Source organism: Cololabis saira, chromosome 10 (genome assembly GCF_033807715.1).
Source record: "Cololabis saira isolate AMF1-May2022 chromosome 10, fColSai1.1, whole genome shotgun sequence".
In the NCBI taxonomy this organism is placed as follows: Eukaryota; Metazoa; Chordata; class Actinopteri; order Beloniformes; family Belonidae; genus Cololabis; species Cololabis saira.
The window spans coordinates 9,714,138-9,736,391 of NC_084596.1; the positions used below are offsets into that span (position 1 = coordinate 9,714,138).

Genomic DNA, 22,254 nt, shown 5'->3' on the forward strand with positions numbered 1-22,254 from the left:
ATATAGAATAAAAATGCTTCTTGAATAAAATAAAACAAATATCCCTTTCCTGCATAACAATTAAATTAAAATACACTGTGCAATTAATACAATGTAGACAGTAACAGGCAGACTTTTCCACTGAGGTTGACAGTTGTGCAAATAACAAAACATTTGTGCAAATCTCAAATAAAACATTCAAGTCAATTTGTCACAAAATAAGCTATATCAAAATCATTATAAAAAAAAAAATAAATAAAAAAAATAATTTAAATTGATATAAACGATATTGTCTCGTACCATATCGCGTTTGAAAATATATCGATATATATTAAAATCTCGATATATCGCCCAGCCCTAGTACACACACACACACATCGTTAAATACACACAAATAGCCTGATACACACATGGTTTTCAGCATAGACATATGTACGTAGACGCCCCATGGAGCTGCTGCGATACGTCAACGTCGCCGCCATATTGGATGTTCAAGACTGCTCTATAAACTAATACAAGTAAATGGACTTATTTTCATAAAGCGCCTTTCTACAAAGAAATGTACGTTTTACGTCTCATTTATTCATTCACACACGCACTAATATACTTGGGAAACAGTTAGGCACCAAATATAATATATTTAATTTTCTCAGACGGCAAAAATAAGAACTTTATTGATCCCACATAGGAGTAATTCATGTTATATCAGCTATAGAGAACAAGGTAGTGCCGAAAAACAATATATATCCCCCCTTACAAAAATAAGAAAAATAGAGAAACATATTTTCTCATCAACAAAGCATATTTTACATAAACATTCAACATTTTTCAAGTAACAAAATAACATATTTGAACCATTTTTCAAATTTGTTCAGTTATTTTATTGTCTGAAAAATGGTTCAAATATGTTATTTATGTTATTATATATTATAATATAATAATATATTATATTAGGTGCCTAACTGTTTCCCAAGTATATTAGTGCGTGTGTGAATGAATAAATGAGACGTAAACGTACATTTCTTTGTAGAAAGGCGCTTTATGAAAATAAGTCCATTTACTTGTATTAGTTTACAGCGCAGTCTTGAACATCCAATATGGCGGCGACGTTGACGTATCGCAGCAGCTCCATGGGGCGTCTACGTATATATGTCTATGGTTTTGAGACTCTCTTCTGCCTCCAAGGAGCTTCACAGATTCATGGTGCATTCAAGCACTGTTGGAAAGCTGGGTCATCTGAGTTTTCATCAACGAGTCCAGCGTTATTTCCCTCGATACTTATGGCACTTTTTTACACTAGTACTTACTCAGCCCGACTCAACTCGCCCTCGTTTCTTTTCAATACCCAGATCAGAAGTAGGAGGTTGGAACGAAGCTGCTGTGACGTATTTGATTGTGTATCTAAACATGAAGACAACAACACTAAAGATGTAGAACCTGGAGGAGATGATAGATGTGCTGCTGGGTCTGTGGCTTGTGTTTGATATCAAGTTAAAAAATGAGAGTGAGAAAAGCTTCAAGCGGCTACGCTTTTTAATTTCTTTAGTTTGTGTCGGCGCTGCTGAAAAGTTAGCTGGAGCCACGAGCAGCTATGAAGTGACAGAGCTCCTGGTAGATCTGGTCGTTCCTTATCTCCGTCTAGATCTTTTTAATTCTCTCCTCAGCACCAGGTTTATGAACATCTGCACCTCAGAGTTGGATCACCAAACAGACTTCTGCTGCCGTTGCTGGTGGAATAAAATGAACAAGAATCTCCGTCAGAGTCTCTTTCTCTGATGTCACATCCTGACTCAGACGTCTGACTCCAACCCCCCGACCAATCGGTGGCCTGTAGTGTGATGATGTCACAGCCCGACTCAGCCGCTTAGAAGCTCAGCAGAGTAGAAAGAGAAAAGTATCTACTCTGTACATTAGACCCCTAGTGGGAAAGAACCAAACCCAGTGGAGTCGGGATGAATAGGTTCTAGTGGAAAAGTGCCATTAGTCACCTACATCTCAGCACCCCGTGGTTATAACACCTTTACTTTGTAATAGTCCATTATTCCTTATATGGACAGATCTGCATTTATGAGCCTTACAAATGTAAGTAGATGTTTTAAAGCAACGACCCCTACTGTAGGTGGTGGACAGGGTCAACTCGGGAGGCAAGAAGACAGTGATGGCTGAAGTATCTTTACCTACTTAGGGGAGGTAACTAAGTAACTAACTAACGCTGGACTCAGATGAAAGTTCAGATGTCCCAGCTTTCCACCAGTCCTTAAATGCACCATGTTCGGAGCAATCTGTGAGGCTTCTTGGAGGAAAAGACTCTCAAAACCATTAGTATGTATCAACAGCTTTGTGTGATTCGTGCACGTGTATTTAACGATGTGTGTGTAGGAATTCTTAATTATCGTTTTGTCCATAACTTCCAGCAAGTTACGCACAGTTACGCACAAATCTAATAATACTCACACACAAATGTTTTGAGTTGATTTTCTCTCCATAGTCCCCCGACTCTAACAGTTCAAGGTTTTACGCACTGGGGCAGAATAATGACCATTTCGTCCTAAAATCGTTGGAGGAGACGAGGACTCACCATGATGAGCGAGCTGAGCAGCATGGTCTGGATCCGCTTGGTTCCCTGGTGCCTGACGGGTCACAAACACAGAAACTCATCAGAACCGGTGCTGCAGCGTAGACGGGGGACACGTCACTGAGCCGTGTTACCATGTCCTGCAACCTGCAACCGACCCGCGTTGAGCCGATGCTGCTTACGAGGTCATGATAAACGTTTCCCGTTTAGTTTTATATCAATTTATGTTGTTAAGAAGTGTTCGACCTCATTGGTGACTTTGCATCCAGAAAACAGAGACGTGCACATGTGTAAAGGCACACGTGCACGTTTAGTCATGCTATCAGACCTGTTTTTCAGTTTTGTGGGGGGTTGAGGCGGTCTTTTGATGAGTAATTGATTGATATTTGTGACTTGGATTTGATTATTTATTGCAGTTTTAAGTTTTTATTTAATATTTATTAATTATTTCAGGTTTAAGTTTAATTTCCAGGTTCATTTTTATAAATCTAATGTTTTTAATTATTTCAGGTTGAATTTTTAATTTAATATTTTCTTTATTTATTTCTGGTTGAAGTTTTTTTATTTAATATTTATTTAATTCAGGTTAAAGTTTTTAATTTAATATATATTTATTTCAGGTTGAAGTTTTTAATTTAATATTGTTTTATTTATTTCAGGTTGAAATTTTTTATCTAATATTTATTTATTTATGTATTTCAGGTTTAAGTTTTTAATTCAATATTTATTTATTTATTTATTTCAGGTTGAATTTTCGAGGGGGACCAGGTGTGGCAGAGATCCCCAGACCATGACCCCAGGTCGGATTTATTAATGTTTATTTCTTCTTTTGTTTCTCTGTTGTGCCGTTTCAGATTTGACCTCTGAAGAACTGACAGAAATAAAAGATAAAAACTACACAGACTCGCCACGACTCACCCGATCTTGACGGTGTCCAGGGTGTGGCAGGGCGTCCCGTACACCGGCACCTTCCCCATGACGAACATCATGACCTCGGCTCGCTGGTAGTCGGGCAGATTCCCCCCGAAGAAGCCTGGAAGGAAAGAGAGACGCATCATCACCGCCGCCCAACCGATCACCGGCCGGCCCAGACTACGCCGCCACAGGAAGCTGGACGGGACCGGAGGACCTAAAGCTGTCGTCAACGAAAATTATCACTAAATATCCTTTATCACCTGAGGAAAACGAAAATGCTGGTCATGTGACAATAACGATAATTAAATATACAGGACTGTCTCAGAAAATTAGAATATTGTGATAAAGTTATTTATTTTCTGTAATGCAAAAATGTCATACATTCTGGATTCATTACAAATCAACTGAAATATTGCAAGCCTTTTATTATTTTAATATTGCTGATCATGACTTACAGCTTAAGATTAAGATTCCCAGAATATTCTAACTTTTTGAGATAAGATATTTGAGTTTTCTTAAGCTGTAAACCATGATCAGCAATATTAAAATAATAAAAGGCTTGCAATATTTCAGTTGATTTGTAAGGAATCCAGAATGTATGACATTTTTGTTTTTGTAATTGCATTACAGAAAATCACATTCTAATTTTCTGAGACAGTCCTGTATAATGCAATATCGTAGAGGAATAAAAACCAGACTAAAATGTAGATTACAAAATAAAAACTCTGCTAAAATGTGTCTTCATTTTCGTTGACCAAAACAAGACAAAGATCCTAAATCTCCATGTTAAGTAGTTTCCTCTGGTTTAGTTCTGCTGCTCGGAGACGTCACGTCCTACTGTTGAACCTAGTAGGTAAACCACCTCGTTTGAAGTGAAATGGATTTATTTTTTTAATTGCACTATTCTACACTTTTACAATTTCATGTTTATACATTTTGTGGCACCAGAGCTGATAAGCTTTGTTTTGATCCAATGATGCATCAGTGAAAAGAAATATATGTCCATGTTGGAGAGAATGGACAATAAAAGAAACTTGGGACAATGAGTTTTAGTCCTCTTTTCTTTTTTTTTTTTTTTACTTAATTCATTGCCAAAATGTATCTGATCGGGAAAAAGTATCGGAATTGTATCGGGAGCCAAAAAAAATTGATTGGATCGGGAAAAATCGGGATCAGCAGATACTCAAACTCAAGTGATCGGATCGGGAGCTTCTTCTTTATCTAGAATTGTATTCTTGAGTCTATAAGGTAACAATAATATAATAATAAGATAACCTTGTTTGAATTGTAAAATGGGTTTGGCTAAATCAGGGGTCGGCAACCCAAAATGTTGAAAGAGCCATATTGGACCAAAAACACAAAAAACAAATATGTCTGGAGCCGCAAAAAATGAAAAGTCTTGTATAAGCCTTAGAATGAAGGCAAATGGCGAAATGTCGAGAAAAAAGTTGAAATGTCGAGAAAAAAGTCAAAATGTCGAGATTAATGTTGAAGTACAATTTCGCGAAGAAGTCAAAATGTCGAGAAAAAAGTCAAAATGTCGAGATTAAAAAAGGAAAGGAAAAAATAAAAGAGAAAAAAAGAAAAAAGAAGAAAAAAGAGAAAAAAAAAAGGTCAAACATTTTTGAAAAAGTTCCAGGAGCCACAAGGGCGGCGCTAAAGAGCCGCGGGTTGCCGACCCCTAGGCTAAATACAATCTTGGACTAAAATAAGACTAAAATGCTCAGACTTTTAGTCCACTGAAACTTGACACGACTAAAAGGAGAATGAACGTGACTAAAACTAATAGAAACTAAAACCATAGCTGGACCCAAAGACTAGAACTAGAACTGAAACTAAAACTGAAACCGGCTACAGAAACAACGGCCGTACCGATGGTCTGGATGATGGCGTTCTGGACGATCCGCTCCTCGCTCTCCTTCAGCCGGCTGGACGAGACGCTGGAGCTGGAGTTCCTCCTGGACGTCTCTCCCAGCTCGAAGTCCACGCTCATCCGCAGGTGTTTGAGCAGCGTGTTGAAAACCTCCAGCACGGTGGGACCTGCAGCAACACCAGGGATTAACGGGGGGGGGGGAACGGCGTCGGGGCAGAGATCCCTGCACTGCTGCTCGGCGCTGGGCCGGGAGAAACCACTATTTATAAAACGATTAATCGGGCGATTATTTTATCGATTAGTCGACTAATCTAATGAGTTAATCGACAATTATTGAAATTATTTATTATTTTTCTGTTCGGTTAATAAAAACCATAATGTATCAACTAAATATAAAAAATCCTTAATAATATAGTTTATTAAACACAGTTTTCCAAATAAAAAATATTGAATAAAATTATGCAGAATAAAAGCCTGTTTACTTTTACAGTCCAGCAAAAATGTCTCTGCTACAAAATTACAAAAGATAAAAAAAATGAACTGCATATGATCCAAATAAAAAATAACATATTTGGATAAAACAGCACTGTTTCACACTAAATTACATATTTTTATTACATAAAAAAGTCTAACCACGAAAGGAACCTTTTTATGGCGGGTGGAACTATAAAAAAGACAAGTTGTTTCCAGTAGGAATCATTTTCCGGTGGCACTTTAGCTTCTGCTAAAGTAAAAAATGTCTTTTAATGCCGGTAAATGGAGTTATGACCAGAAAACATCAAATGTAGGAGCTGATACAGACCATAATTTAATCATGTGACCTTTATTATTGCGATTATTTCTAAAAATATTAAATCGGGTGATATTTTATCTATTAGTCGACTAATCTAACGAGTAATTGAACGATTAGTCAAATGATTATTTTTCTGTTGTTCGATTAATAAAAACTATCATTTATAAAATAAATATAAAAAATAATATTTTGATTATAATTATTATTATTATTATTATTATCATCTTTAATAATATAGTTTATTAAACACAGTTTTGCAAAGCAAAATAAAAATATATAATAAAATTATACAAAATAAAAGGCCATTTTACTCTCACAGTCCAACAAAAAAATCTCCTGTAAAAAATGACTAAAGATTAAGAAAATGCAGTTCATAATATCCAAATGTGTTAAAACAATAACATATTTGGATAAACAGGGCACTGTTTTACACTAAATTACATATTTTTATTCCATAAAAAGTCTTATCACGAAAGGAACCTTTTTCTACGGTGGGTGGAACTAAAAAAAAAAAAAAAGACGTTTTGGGTAGGAATCATTTTCCGGTGGTACTCTAGCTTCTGCTAACCGATAAATAAAAAAAAAAGTATTTTATGCCGGTTAACAGAGTTATGACCAGAAAACATCAAATGTAGGAGCTGATACAGACCATAATTTGATCATGTGACGTTTGTTTTTGCAATTATTGTGATTTTTTCTAAAACTATTAATCGGGCGATATTTTATCGATTAGTCGACTAATCCAGCGAATAATTGGACGATTATTGTTCTGTTGTTCGATTAATAGAAACTACAATGTATCAAATATACAATACGATAAACAGGGCACTGTTTCACACTAAATTATATATTTTTATTTATTTTTGTGTTTGGGATTAAATTGAAAGTTTTCACAGACTTGTGTTTTTTGGGGCTTTTTGCAGGACTTTGTTTTTAGGAAGTCGCAGTTTCACTTTCTTTTTGTTGACCCACAAAATATGGTCGACATCATCGCTGGTCGTCAAATACGTTCAACCTTCCAACTGTTGGTCAACTGTAAGCCCTTTTAATCTATTACAACTTTAGATGTTTTACATCAACCGTGATAAAGTAATTTCTTTTTAGCAGTTAATTCACTTCAAATTAACTGAATAAACCTGTTAAAATGACCGGAACCCAAATACAACAAGCAGAAGGTCTGATGTTTCTGGAGGGTAAAAAGAAAGAGTTAGACGAGTGAGAAAATACTAATTACGCCGCGTTTACTTCCTCGTCTAGGACTGGTCTACTGGTCTAGGACTGGTCTACTGGTCTAGGACTGGTCTACTGGTCTAGGACTGGTCTACTGGTCTAGGACTGGTCTACTGGTCTAGGACTGGTCTACTGGTCTAGGACTGGTCTACTGGTCTAGGACTGGTTTACTGCTCTAGGACTGGTCTACTGGTCTCGGTTTAGGGAGTCTTGACTACAAGTCTAGCCACCACTAGGGGAACCACACTGACGAAGGTTCTGGTTCTGCAGCTCAAAGTGACCAGGCAGGAAGGAGTCGAAGTCTCCGGCGGCTGAAAGGAGAGGAGAACCGACTCATGTTGTGGATCTCAAGGTTTTTGCATTAAACCTGCGTTTCTGGTCACTCCGAGTGCTGATTTAACCGGGCCGGTCTGGGAGACGGCCTGGCATTAACATGCATCTCTGATTTCACCACCATGTCTGAAATATGATGTTTGCTTTGACGCTCTGGAGGAGGAGAGGAAGAGCCGTGCATCCAGTTGTGTTTTATCCGTTCATCTGTCAGAAATAATACATGGAAATATATTCGGTGCCTCTGAAAGCGGCGCCTCAGCGACTTGAAAGGTTTTTTTTTCTGCAGAACAAAACCGAGGAGATCAGAATTATGAAAATAGAAGAAACGGCGTCGCAATAAAACATACTGAAGAAGATAGGATTGTTTGTTTCGTGATGTCATCGACATCCGTTAGAGCTCCACTTCAGGTACATCCCAACATGCATTTCTTCCAACGTCTTCACATATAGGACTGTCTCAGAAAATTAGAATATTGTGATGAAGTTCTTTATTTTCTGTAATGAAATTAAAAAAACAAAAAATGTCATACATTCTGGATTCATTACAAATCAACTGAAATATTGCAAGCCTTTTATTATTTTAATATTGCTGATTATGGCTTACAGTTTAAGATTAAGATTCCCAGAATATTCTAATTTTTTGAGATATTTGAGTTTTCTTAAGCTGTAAGCCATGATCAGCAATATTAAAATAATAAAAGGCTTGCAATACTTCAGTTGATTTGTAATAAATCCAGAATGTATGAATGTGTGACGAAAATCACAATATTCAAATTTTCTGAGACAGTCCTGTATCTTCTCAGGTCCATCAATTACCCCTTTTCCACCAAACCAGTTCCAGGGCTGGTTCTGGTTCAGGGACATGTAGAGACTGTCCTATAAAAACCCTGAGGAACACCTCCACCCGGACTGTTAGTCCAGTCTCAACAAGAAGCAGCCCTTTCCGTTAACTTTTAACGAGAAATCTGAACCATGAAGTTTTCACCGCATAAATCTGCATGTTGTGATTCATGAAGTCGATGCTGCTATTTATAAATCGGAGCCTGTTGTGAGTTTGTGATGCTCGTAGATGCATGTTCATGCCAGCCGACCGGGTGGGGGGGGGGTCTCTGGAGAAGCCATCGTCATACTGTACCGAGCCACAGATTGGGAGGAGTCGTGATAGGGATTTCATTTTCGATGAAAGCATCACTTCTTCTGGCCCCTTGGATCATCCCTGTTCACACCAAAAGTTCAGTTTTGTGTTGCTTTTTTGTTTCTTTAAATTCCCCCAGAGCAAAAACAATAAACAGGATTAGTAAAAAAAAAAGTTATTTAAACCACCAGTGCGTCTCACTCCGATGTCCAAGAGTTTTTCTGTCACCTGAACGGCACCTTAGCAGCAGCTTAGCAGCTTAGCAGCACATTAGCAGCACAGTAGCTTAGCAGTGCTTTAGTAGCGCATTAGCAGCACCTTAGTAGCAGCTTAGCAGCACCTTAGTAGTGCATTAGCACCTTAGCAGCCGCTCAGCAGCGCTTTAGCACCTTAGCAGCAGCTTAGCAGCTTATCAGTGCCTTAGCAGTGCATTAGCACCTTAGCAGCACATTAGTAGCTTAGCAGTGCCTTAGTAGCGCATGAGCAGCACCTTAGTAGTGCTTTAGCACCTTATCAGCATTTTAGCAGAACCTTAGCAGCTTAGCAGCGCCGTAGCAGCACCTTAGTAGCACATTAGCAGCTTATCAGTGCCTTAGCAGTGCCTTAGCACCTTAGCAGCACATTAGTAGCTTAGCAGTGCCTTAGTAGCGCATTAGCAGCTTAGCAGCACCTTAGTAGCGCATTAGCAGCACCTTAGCAGTGCTTTAGCACCTTATCAGCATTTTAGCAGAACCTTAGCAGCTTAGCAGCGCATTAGCAGGTTAGTAGGACCTTAGTAGTGCCTTAGCAGTTTACCAGCGCCTTAGCATCGCCTTAGCAGCTTAGCAGTGCCTTAGCACCTTAGTAGCAGATTGGCAGCTTAGCAGTGCATTAGCACCTTAGTATTGCCTTAGCAGCTTATCAGTGCCTTAGCAGTGCTTTACTAGCGCATTAGCAGCTTAGCAGTGCATTAGCCTCTTAGCAGCATATTAGCAAGTTAGTAACACCTTAGTAGCACATTAGCAGCTTACCAGCACCTTAGCATTGCCTTAGCAGCTTGGCGTTTCAAACATTTCAAAAGCGGTTGCTTTTAAGTTCTGCTGTGAGGTGACGAGTTTACCCGAAGCCGACACGATCTAGTGTTTCCATTCCTGGACACTATCTGAACTGTGGCATCTTCTTGCTGGATGCAGCTCAAGTAAAACAAAGGTCTCATTACTATTGTGTGTTAGTTTACATTTGTCTTTGTTTTCGGTCCTGGAAGTCTTGTCTTTCTTTGAGAGATCAAACTGTCAGAACCATAATTTGGGTTCTCTGGAACCTGATATTTGTTCTGTTACCTCTTTTAGTTTAGTCTTGATCTCTTTCAAATCTGCTCGTTTTGTGGATTATGGACTTCTATAAACTTGTAAAAACATTTCTGCAAGAAAAAAGGCTAAATACATGATAATATCAGCATTTACTTTACTTTAACTTTCTAGTTGTCAATCAGAACATCTGAGAGTCCCTGCCTTTTCGTGACCCGATGGCTTCCTTGAACTCACCCACAGATCCTTTGGCGGCGATGGCCACGGTCTCCAGCAGGACCTGGACGATGCCGGCTCGGACCCGCGGCGTGTTCTTGTTGTTGTTGTCCAGGTGACTCAGGACCTGCTGGATGACGTGGTGCGAGTGCTGAGCCTGGAGGACGACAAGGAGAAGCTCGAAACACGTCCGCAACCACAACCGCAGCAGACACCCAGATATGATCGGGTTTTACCAACATCATCAGTAATATAGGTGTTAAACATTTCATTTCAAACGGCAAAAACCACAGACCTGCAGCCCCAGTAGTGCCGTGGGGACGCTTCTACGCCCTCTAGTGCCGTAGGGACACTTTTACGCCCGTTTCTACGCCCTCTAGTGCCCTAGAGACATTTCTACGCCCTCTATAACCGTAGAGACGCTTCTACGCCCTTTAGTACCGTAGAGACGCTTCTACGCCCTCTAGTGCCCCAGAGACGTTTCTACGCCCTCTATAACCGTAGAGACGCTTCTACGCACTTTAGTACCGTAGAGACGCTTCTACGCCCTCTAGTGCCCTAGAGACGTTTCTACGCCCTCTATAACCGTAGAGACGCTTCTACGCCCTTTAGTACCGTTTCTACGCCCTCTAGTGCCGTAGGCACGCACCTACGCCCTCTAGTGCCGTAGGGATGTTTCTACGCCTTGTAATGCCGTTTCTACGCCCTTTAGTGCCCTAGAGACGTTTCTACGCCCTCTAGTGCCGTAGGCACGCCTCTACGCCCTCTAGTGCTGTTTCTACGCCCTTTAGTGCCGTAGGGACGTTTCTACGCCTTGTAATGCTGTTTCTACGCCCTCTAGTGCCGTAGGGACGCTTCTACGCCCTCTAGCGCCGTAGGGACGCTTCTACGCCCCGTAGTGCCGTAGTGACGCTTCTACGCCCTGTAGTGCCGTTTCTACGCCCCGTAGTGCCGTAGGGACGTTTCTACGCCCCGTAGTGCCGTAGGGACGTTTCTACGCCCTCTCGTGCCGTAGGGACGCTTCTACGCCCTCTAGTGCCGTAGGGACGCTTCTACGCCCCCTAGTGCCGTAGGGACGTTTCTACGCCCTCTCGTGCCGTAGGAACGTTTCTACGCCCTCTAGTGCCGTAGGGACGTCTCTATGCCCTCTAGTGCCGTAGGGACGCTTCTACGCCCCCTAGTGCCGTAGGGACGCCTCTACGCCCCCTAGTGGCGTAGGGACGTTTCTACGCCCTCTAGTGCCGTAGGGACGTTTCTACGCCCTCTAGTGCCGTAGGGACGTTTCTACGCCCTCTAGTGCCGTAGGGACGCTTCTACGTGCTCTAGTGCCGCAGGGACGTTTCTACGACTTGTAGTGCTGTTTCTACACCCTGTAGTGCCGTAGGGATGTTTCTACGCCCTCTAGTGCCGTAGGGACGTTTCTACACCCTCTAGTGCTCTAGAGACGTTTTTCTACGCCCTCTAGTGCCATAGGGATGTTTCTACGCCTTGTAGTGCTGTTTCTACGCCCTCTAGTGCTCTAGAGACGTTTTTCTACGCCCTCTAGTGCCATAGGGATGTTTCTACGCCTTGTAGTGCTGTTTCTACGCCCTCTAGTGCTCTAGAGACGTTTCTACGCCCTCTAGTGCCGTAGGGACGTTTTTATGCCTTGTAGTGCTGTTTTTACGCCCTCTAGCGCCGTAGGGACGCTTCTACGCCTTCTAGTGACGTAGGGACGCTTCTACGCCCTCTAGTGCCGTAGGGACGTTTCTACGCCCTCTAGCGCCGTAGGGACGCTTCTACGCCCTCTAGTGACGTAGGGACGTTTCTACGCCCTCTAGTGCTCTAGAGACGTTTTTCTACGCCCTCTAGTGCTCTAGAGACGTTTTTCTACGCCCTCTAGTGCCATAGGGATGTTTCTACGCCCTCTAGTGCAGTTTCTACGCCCTCTAGTGCCGTAGGACTCTATGTGTCCAACCCAGCCGGTTGGTCCAACCAACCAGAGAAGCCGTGGCACCCACAAGGACCTGAGTCGTCGTTGGTGTCCATCAGTCCTTATGACGTTCAGACAGACGTGTTCCAAATGTGGAAGATGTTTGCCGAGACGGATATGAAGATGACACCCGTATCAGCGATGCTTAAAGAGACGGCTCTAAAACGAACCGCCGTGAACTCAGACCCTTAAACCCACCAGACGTGATGGTCTACGAGCCTGACAAAGGTCCTACCTCCCTACGTCGCCCGGTCGGGTTCACATACCTGGATGGAGTACATGATGATCCTGAAGCAGGAAACTGCAAAGTCGTTGGGGTCCCACAGGTGGTGGTGGTCAAGGTGGCTGCAGCGAGAAACAAAGACACTTCTCAAAATGTGTTTAATGTCCTTCTACGTCTGATAAACTCACCAGCAAGAAACCTTTAATGTTCAGTTCCTACAAAATGTTGGAGTGGAAATAAGCCGAGTTTCCTCCTCTCGGAGGCAACAGAGGAGATGCTCAAGGTCAGAGGTTTTAGGGGACAGAAACCGTCACGTGGGAGTCGAAGACGTGTGGCAGATGGAGAACGATGGATTTACTCGCCGCTGTGGGAGGCGACCTGCAGCCTCCAGGTAAACTAATCTACAGCAAACATCTGCTATCTGTGTCTGCAGACATGTGCGCACACTTGGGATCTCGGCTCGGCACAAACCCGACATGAACAGAAAAAACAAGTCTGACCCAGAAATAAAGCAGTTTAAAGTATTTAAATTCACGTTTAAGATGCAGAAAACCACGAAGTTGGTTTATGATTGGTGGCGTCCGTTTTCATTAGGGCTTGTATTAAAGTACAGTCAGTCCGGAAAGTATTCAGAACGCTTCACTTTTCCCACATTCTTTTATGTTACAGCCCTATTGATAATAGGAATAAATTAATTTTTTTTCTCAGAATTCTACACAAGATACCCCATAATGACAACATGAAAGAAGTTTTGTTATGATTTTTGTAAATTTATAAAAAATAAACTATAAATATCACCTGTGCATAAGTATTCAGAACGTTTGCCATGAAGCTCAAAATTGAGCTCTGGTTCATTCTGTTTCCACTGATCTCTCTCAAGTTGTTTCTACAGCTTAATCGGAGTCCACCTGTGGTGAATTCAGTTGATTGGACTTGATTTGGAAAGACTAGGGGTGTAACAATATATCGTGCCACAAAATTTCGTGATACAAAAACGTCACAATACATGTCGTGGAGGTGACAAAGTGTATCGCGATATTGGAATATTAATATTAATCTATTGTGTTGACTAGTAATGCGCATCCGAAAAAAGAAAAAAGTCAAATCATACATGAGAGAAACTATTCAGTTTGTGGCAAAATATTTGTACTTGTATGAGACTGAAGATGCATAATGCAAACCTGACATTTACTTTTAGTTCAGTTTGTGGAAAATGGCTTTCTCTTTAAAACTTAAACAGTTATAAAGCATTACAAACTGTAACAATAGGGCAAACACACAGCATTGTTTTGTATTTTGTGTCTTTCAAATAAAAGACCATTTTTTCCAGTCATATGTTCCTCATGCAAGGTTGTTAAAAAAATACTGCTATAATATCGTATCGTATCGTTATCATGACCTCAATATTGTGTATCGTACCGTATCGTGAGATTAGTGTATCGTTACACCCCTAGGAAAGACACACTCCTGTCTATATAAGCTCTCACAGTTGGCAGTGCATGTTGATACACAACCAAACATGAAGTCAAAAGAATTGTCTTCAGACCTCCGAAACAGGATTGTTTCGAAGCACAAATCTGGGGAAGGGTACAGAAACATTTCTGCTGCTTTGAAGGTCCCAGTGAGCACTGTGGCCTGCATCAGCCTTAAATGGAAGAAGTTTGGAACCACCAGGAATCTCCCTAGAGCTGGCCGCCCGCCTAAGCTGAGCAATCGGGGGAGAAGGGCCTTAGTCAGAGAGGTGACCAAGGACCCGACGGTCACTCTGTCAGAACTCCAGCGTTCCTCTGTGGAGAGAGGAGAAACTTCAAGAAGGACAACCATCTCTGCAGCAATCCACCAATCAGGCTTGTATGGTAGAGTGGCCAGGCGCAAGCCCCTCCTTACTAAAAGCACATGGCAGCCCGACTGGAGTTTGCCAAAAGGCACCTGGATGACTCTCAGACCATGAGAAAAGAAATCCTCTGGTCTGATGAGACAAAGATTGAACTATTTGGCATGAATTCCACGCGTGGTGTTTGGAGGAGACCAGGCACCGCTCATCACCTGGAGAACACCATCCCTACAGTGAAGCACGGTGGTGGCAGCATCATGCTGTGGGGGTGTTTTTCATCAGCAGGACCTGGGAAACTAGTCAGGATAGAGGGAAAGATGAATGCAGCCATGTACAGAGACATCTTGGATGAAAACCTGATCCAGAGTGCTGTTCACCTCAGACTAGGACGACGCTTCATCTTTCAGCAGGACAACGACCCAAAGCACACAGCCAAAATATCAAAGGAGTGGCTTCAGAACAACCATGTCAATGTCCTTGAGTGGCCCAGCCAGAGCCCAGACCTGAATCCCATCAACATCTCTGGAGAGATGTGAAAATGGCTGTACACCGACGCTCCCCATCCAACCTGATGGAGCTTGAGAGGGTCTGTAAGGAAGAATGGGCAAAACTGCCCAAGAATAGGTGTGCCAAACTTGTAGCAACCTATTCAAAAAGACTTGAGGCTGTAATTGCTGCCGGAGGAGCTTCTACAAAGTATTAAGCAAACGTTATGAACAAATGCTCATATGATTTCTTGTTATTTTTATTTTTAATACATTTACAAAAGTCGCATCAAAACTTCTTTCATGTTGTCATTATGGGGTGTTTTGTGTAGAATTCTGAGATAAAAAATGAATTTATTCCTATTATCAATAGGGCTGTAACATAAAAGAATGTGGGAAAAGTGAAGCGTTCTGAATACTTTCCGGACTCATTGTATGTTTTAAATAGTTGGGATTTGTGTTAGTTTTATGCTAATTATGTGGATATATTCTAGAGAAAACGCTACCAATTAGAAGCCAACTTCAGCGTCGTAGTGAAACCTAGAGGTTTGGAAGTCGTGGCTTTCTTGGATTAAAGAATCTGGAGACGAAGATGAAACAAAAGACCCGTGTCAGAAGCGCCTGTCCAACCTGAGAAACGCCGTACTGTTGACATGACACCAACGCTAGCTCACTATTCTTGTGGCGCCGATTCGCCAGCTGGAGACCCGAAACAGGAAGTTGCGAGGCAGTATGGTGTAACTTCACTCTGGTCCCTTTCATCACACCCAAGACGTGAGAACATGATGAGTTGTGTCAGCGTCGCCAACGCCCTCAGCATCAACGCCACGGTTCTCACCCCCCCGCTAGATACGAGGCAGAGCGACCGAAGAGACTTCACATCCGTCAGAAATGTTCAACGTAACTCTTTGAGATCACAGCTCTGTAGCTGCAGGTTGGGGTGGTTTTAGAGTAAAGTCACTAACCCAGTTCCAAGGTAGCACCAACTCTTAGCTGGGCTAGAGCAGGGGTCGGCAACCCAAAATGTTGAAAGAGCCATATTGGACCAAAAACACAAAAAACAAATATGTCTGGAGCCGCAAAACATGAAAAGTCTTGTATTAGAATGAAGGCAAATGACGAAAGGCAAAATGTTGAGAAAAAAGTCAAAATGTTGAGAAAAAGGTCGAAATGTCGAGAAAAAAGTCGAAATGTCGAGAAAAAAAGTCGAAATGTCGAGAAAAAAAGTCAAAATGTCGAGAAAAAAAGTCAAAATGTCAAGAAAAAAGTCAAAATGTTGAGAAAAAAAGTCAAAATGTTGAGAAAAAAAGTCAAAATGTTGAGAAAAAAGGTCAAAATGTCGAGAAAAAAAGTCAAAATGTCGAGATTAATGTTGAAGTACAATCTTGAGAAAAAAGTCGAAATGACGAGAAAAAAATTCGAAATGACGAGAAAAAAAGTCAAAATGTCGAGAAAAAAAGTCAAAATGTCGAGAAAAAAAATTAAAATGTCGAGAAAAAAAGTCAAAATGTGGAGAAAAAAAGTCAAAATGTGGAGAAAAAAAGTCAAAATGTGGAGAAAAAAAGTCAAAATGTTGAGAAAAAAGTCAAAATGTTGAGAAAAAAAGTCAAAATGTTGAGAAAAAAAGTCAAAATGTTGAGAAAAAAAGTCAAAATGTTGAGAAAAAAAGTCAAAATGTTGAGAAAAAAAGTCAAAATGTTGAGAAAAAAAGTCAAAATGTCGAGAAAAAAAGTCAAAATGTCAAGAAAAAAGTCGAAATGTTGAGAAAAAAGTCGAAATGTCGAGAAAAAAAGTTGAAATGTTGAGAAAAAAGTCGAAATGTCAAGGAAATAGTCGAAATGTCGAGATTAATGTTGAAGTACAATTTTGAGAAAAAAGTTGAAATGTTGAGAAAAAAGTTGAAATGTCGAGATTAAAAAGGAAAGGAAAAGGGAAGAAAAAAAGAAAAGAAAAATGAAAAAAAAAAAGAAAGAAAAAAAAGGTCAAACATTTTTGAAAAAGCTCCAGGAGCCGCTAGGGCGCCTCTAGAGCCGCATGTGGCTCTAGAGCTGCGGGTTGCCGACCCCCTGGTCTAGAGGAAAGAACCGCTTACGTAAGCGGAGGGGGTGGAGTTATTAAGACCAACGGCAACAACAAGACTGGGAGACGGAGACATTTTCAAATAAGAATGAATCTGGATGCAGCAAAGCATCATGGGAGGAGGAGGAGACAACCTGTCTTTTAGAGATGTGTCCACGGAGGAGCTACGTGGACCAAGTCCTGTTAGAGCAGATACCTGGTTGTTGCTGCAACTTTCACACCAATGCAAATACAGAGACGTAACTTGACGTTTGCAGCGACCTAATGACGTGGCTCCTCTTAGCACCCGAGCTGTGGAAAACAAACCGGTTCTCAGCTGGTTCCTAGTTGAACGAGTTGTGAACCCGAACCAGCACTGGTCCAGAACCACCCCTGGAACCGGTTTGGTGGAAAAGGGGTATCAGTCACATCAGAAGGAGGCCAGACTGCAGTTCTAGGACTGGCCACTGGGGGCCGACACCAAACCTGAATCAACCTCCAGGAGAAATAAAACGTATCGATTAGGGCTGGGGATCGATTCAAATGTCAAGAATCGATTCGATTCCGATTCTTAAGATTCAGAATCGATTATCACGCTTTGATTCGATCCGATTCGATCCGATATTGATTTGGGTTATTGTTATTAAAACTGTTTTTTGAGCTGTTGCATGAATTATATGACTGTAGTTCTGCAACATATTAATACTAGTATTATGTTGAGATTCAACAGCAAGTATTGCAGCTAATGATGCTGTAAGGACCAATCACCTCCCAGAATGCTGATAGAACTGCTTTCAGAAACATCGTGTGTCAGAATTACCAAACAGATCCAGGGAGGAAACAGAGAACGAAAGAAATCGCTTTTATTTTTTCCCCATTTATGAGAATTTGGTTTTTAACATTTATGCAAATGTAACCCCAAGACAGTATATAAAGCAAAGAAATATAGACAATTTATGCAATTGTAACCTAACACTTTAATGTTTTCATACCTTTTAACATATTTAAAGGCAAAAACATGGCACTAGTTATTCTCGTGTCCAACAAAATATTCCTTTTTTGGGTATAAACAAAAAAGTACCAAAAGTTGTAATGTAATGCTGAAAAAAAACGAATTTTTATTTATTTATTTTTTTTAAATCGATCTTTAGACATATGAATCGATTTTTAGGAATTAATATGAGAATCGATTTAAAATCGGAGAATCAATCTTTTCAATACAGGCCTAGTATCGATACACGAGGTGAAAGAGGCTTCTCTTCAGAAAACCTCTCAATTTCAATTTATTTTATTTGGTAAGGAGGGACAGTGCACATCATTATGCATTTATAAAATAAAAGCAGATGCACCCAAATTTAGCCTATTGGCTAATTCCCATTGGACTGCCAATGGGCATCTCGATGAGATGAGCGAGGTCAGAGGTCACTCAGACCTTCACTCTGCAGCTGCAGTGATGAGACCCGGCAGGATCCATCAGACTCCACTCAGCTGGCGGCTGATTGATTAATGACGGCGCTGATTCGGGGTCTTTGATCTGCAGAGCACGTCGTTGCGGTCGCAGAGACCTCCGGTCTGAGGGTTTCTGAGGAAACCTGAAGCAGCTTCTCAACATCTGAACCCAAAGTGACTGAAACTGCACCAAGCCTCAGTTTAAAACACATAAATCAGAAACCAGAACCAGAAAAATCATCAACAAACGAGACGAGAACAAAAGGAAGGAGAAGGGGAGGAGAGGACCGCTCAGCAAAGTGACGTCAATCCAAACCCCCCAAACCCTCCTCCCCCCGTTAGCCCCGGTCCTGGCTATTTATAGTCTGCAGACGCCCCCCCCACTCCCTGCAGGAGCTCAGCAGCAGGAGGAACCAGTCTCCGCACAGTCAAGCGGCTGCTCAGCATCCGTTTAATCAGGAGACAGATTAAAGAGCGGTCCAGTTCTGCAGCTTCTAGCCGGGAATCTGTCCGCCACACTTGATCTCTGCGTGAGAGACGCCCCCCAGAGACGGGGGACGGAAACCAGCCACAGCTGAACATCCTTAACGACTGGTGACAGTTAAACAGACAATTGGACCTTGAACCTATGATCCAACCTACGATCCAAACTAATATCCAGACCAGGGGTCGGCAACCCAAAATGTTGTTCATATTGGACCAAAAATACAAAAAACAAATATGTCTGGAGCCTCAAAGAAAGTCTTGTATCAGCCTTAGAATGAAGGCAACACATGCTGCATGTATCTATATTAGTTATAACTGGGGGATGATTCTTTTTTCTATTATGCACTTCGAGAAAAAAGTCGAAATGTCGAGAAAAAAGTCAAAATGTTGAGAAGAAAGTCGAAATGTCGAGAAAAAAGCCGAAATGTCAAGATTAATGTTGAAGTACAATCTCGAGAAAAAAGTCGAAATGTCGAGAAAAAAGTCGAAATGTCAAATTTAATGTTGACGTACAATCTCGAGAAAAAAAGTCGAAATGTTGAGAAAAAAGTCGAAATGTCGGGAAAAAAGTTGAAATGTCGAGATTAAAAAAGGAAAAAGGAAGAAAAAAGAGAAAAAAAAGGAAAAAAAAAGAAAAAAAGAGAAAAAAAAAGAAGAAAAAAAGAAGAAAAAAAAGGTCAAACATTTTTGAAAAAGCTCCAGGAGCCACTAGGGCGGCGCTAAAGAGGCGGCTCTGGAGCCATGGGTTGCCGACCCCCGATCTAGACCTATGATCCAAACTATGATCCAACCAATGATCCAGACCTTTTTTTTATTTTATTTTTTTTTTACATAAATAATGGCAGTGTAATATGTTTTGGAGCGGTTAACTTGTACAGTGGCGTTCACCATCTTTGCAAGGCTCTCATGGTTCAAGCTGGTATTTCTACAGCCACAGACTGACGTCCGTCTTTTTCAAGGTCACTGTGGTTTCTCTAGATGTTTGCAAAGGGATGTACACAGATCATTATACTCCACATATGAACTTGCCAAAGGTTTTTTGTGTGGAAAGCTCTTCCTGACTCAACCGCCCCCCTTTTGTCCAGGTTTGGGACCAGCCAACATCCTGGTCCTCCCTGTCCAGCAGGTCTTAGACGTGTGGAAGCAGGGACACATGTAAAACCTGCTGATGGGGGTCTGGAGGACCAGGTTAGACCAACCCTTACCTCACCATGACCCCCAAGAGCAATGCAAGCAACCTTTCATTTAATAAGAACTCCGATGACTTGATTACTGACATTTCATGCGCTAATGTCACCAATCTGTCAGTCTGATCAGTCATTATGATTTTTCCATTTTCACACATTTTGGTCCATTTTCACACATTTTGGCCAATTTTTTTGGTCCTTTTTCACATATTTTGGTCAATTTTCACACATTTTGGTCCTTTTTGGCCAATTTTTTGGTCCATTTTCACATATTTTGGAAATGTTTTATCTGTTTTCATAGTTTGTGAAATGCTGCTGAATATGGTCAAGTTTATGTTTAACTGCTGTGTCGATTAATGGTTAATGAAAGCATTGCAGCATTTACTTCTTGGTTTTGTGTTGAATGGGTTTGCACTAAGATATTTCATTTTTCAGTAAGAAAATATTTCATTTTGAGTTTTAAAAATTAAAAGTATAGAATACAGAAGGATAATACAAAAGGTGAAAATGTTACAATTCTGTTGAATGTTAAAACTTTACTAAAATGTGGAATGTTCATGAAATAAGATTTTTCTTTATTCCATTTAAAAGGTTTAAAAGGCTTAAAATGCGGGAAATTCATGAAATTAGATTTTCTTTATTCAATTTAAAAGGCTTAAAAGATTGATTAATTTAAAAATGTTTAAAATGGTTATGATATTTGATTCATTTAAAATGTGTAAGAGGAAAACGAGATGTCACATTTTCCCGGATTATTCCACATTAGACGAAAGAAACTCATCTTATTTTCATTTTGTTTTCAGTGAATAACCAACATATCTGTAAAGATCCTGATCAATCAAACGTGACGGACTCAGGAAACCCGACCAGGCTCAGGATCAAACTAAATATCCCTCCGGTGTAATTTTAATGAGCAGCGTCAACACCACACCCCATAATACGGTTCAGACATCACCCAAGGTGCAGGTCCTCCTAAATTATTCAGCCACAAAAGACTAAATATACCGTGTCTCCCGGGCGCCGCTCGCTCGCTCGCCGTTAAACCCAAAATGATGATGGAGGTTGTTTATTTTAAACTTCAGCTATCTGCAGGAGAAGTGATTTTCCTGGGAGACGGAGGGAGACGGTGATTCACTCAGACCCAGGCGCTTTAATAAAGCCTGGATGCAAATAGAAGACAGTCGGAGAGACGGCAGGTCGGGGGCGAAGACAAACGGCTGCTGCAGCAAAGCAGAACGTCGACTGCAGAGCAACAGAAACGTGGATAAGAGGTGTGAACACGCTCGTCCTCGCTCTGCAAGAGGTGAAAACCAGGCAGACTTTAGAGAAGACGACCTTCTATCTAGAGCTGGGGATCCATTCGATTCCGATTCTTAAGATTCAGAATCGATTATCAAGATGTGATTCGATTCCGATATTGATTTGGTTTAGTGTTATTAAAACAGTTTTTTGAGCTGTTGCATGAATTACATGACTAGTTATGCAACATATGAATACTAGTATTATATTGAGATTCAACAGCAAGTATTGGCAGCCAATAAAGTCACCAGATTGTTAAAACCCAAGTGAGCCTTATGTATGAAAATAGACCCGTTCATTGATATTGCGCTTTATAATCCCATAAATACGGTAATCTCATTTAAATCAACTCCTATTATCATCATCATCATCAATGCGTGTGATTTATGGACTTGGACGTCCTCTCACCATCTAACGCACCGCGGTTGTAGCAGCAGTTGAAGACGTTCCAGGCTTTTCAACAGGTATGTTTATGGATAGACTTTCCAAATTTGCTATTTTCACACATTTTGGCCAATTTTATGGTCCAATTTCACATATTTTGGTCCATTTTGGCCAATTTATTTATCCATTTTCACACATTTTGGTCAATTCTTTGGTCAATTTTCACACATTTTGGTCCATTTTGGTAAATTGTTCAGTCCATTTTCACACATTTTGGCCCATTTTTTTGGTCAATTTTCACACATTTAGGCCAATTTTTTGGTCAATTTTCACACATTTTGGTCCATTTTTCGGTCCATTTTCACACATTTTGGTCCATTTTTTTGTTCCATTTTCACACATTTAGGCCCACTTTTTTGGTCCTTTTTCACATATTTTGGTCCATTTTGGCCCATTTCTTGGTCCATTTTCACATATCTTGGTCCATTTTGGTAACTTTTTTGGTGCATTTTCACATATTTTGCTCCATTTTGGTCACATTT

At 40.8% G+C, this 22,254-nt stretch overlaps 1 protein-coding gene across 4 annotated transcripts in view; it reads right to left on the reverse strand.

Annotated features, from left to right (window-relative positions):
• Positions 1-22,254, reverse strand: part of efr3a (EFR3 homolog A (S. cerevisiae)) — a 121,952-nt gene that overhangs the window by 19,174 nt on the left and 80,524 nt on the right. For 2 of the 4 annotated variants that reach the window (XM_061731663.1, XM_061731662.1), the window contains exons 9-14: positions 12,574-12,652; positions 10,357-10,492; positions 8,834-8,914; positions 5,342-5,509; positions 3,473-3,587; positions 2,558-2,609 (exon numbers count right to left, since the gene is read on the reverse strand). In XM_061731663.1, the coding sequence (XP_061587647.1) occupies positions 2,558-2,609; positions 3,473-3,587; positions 5,342-5,509; positions 8,834-8,914; positions 10,357-10,492; positions 12,574-12,652 (631 nt within the window). The remainder of the gene's footprint in view (positions 1-2,557; positions 2,610-3,472; positions 3,588-5,341; positions 5,510-8,833; positions 8,915-10,356; positions 10,493-12,573; positions 12,653-22,254) is intronic. The other 2 variants (XM_061731665.1, XM_061731664.1) reach the window with 1 other exon arrangement.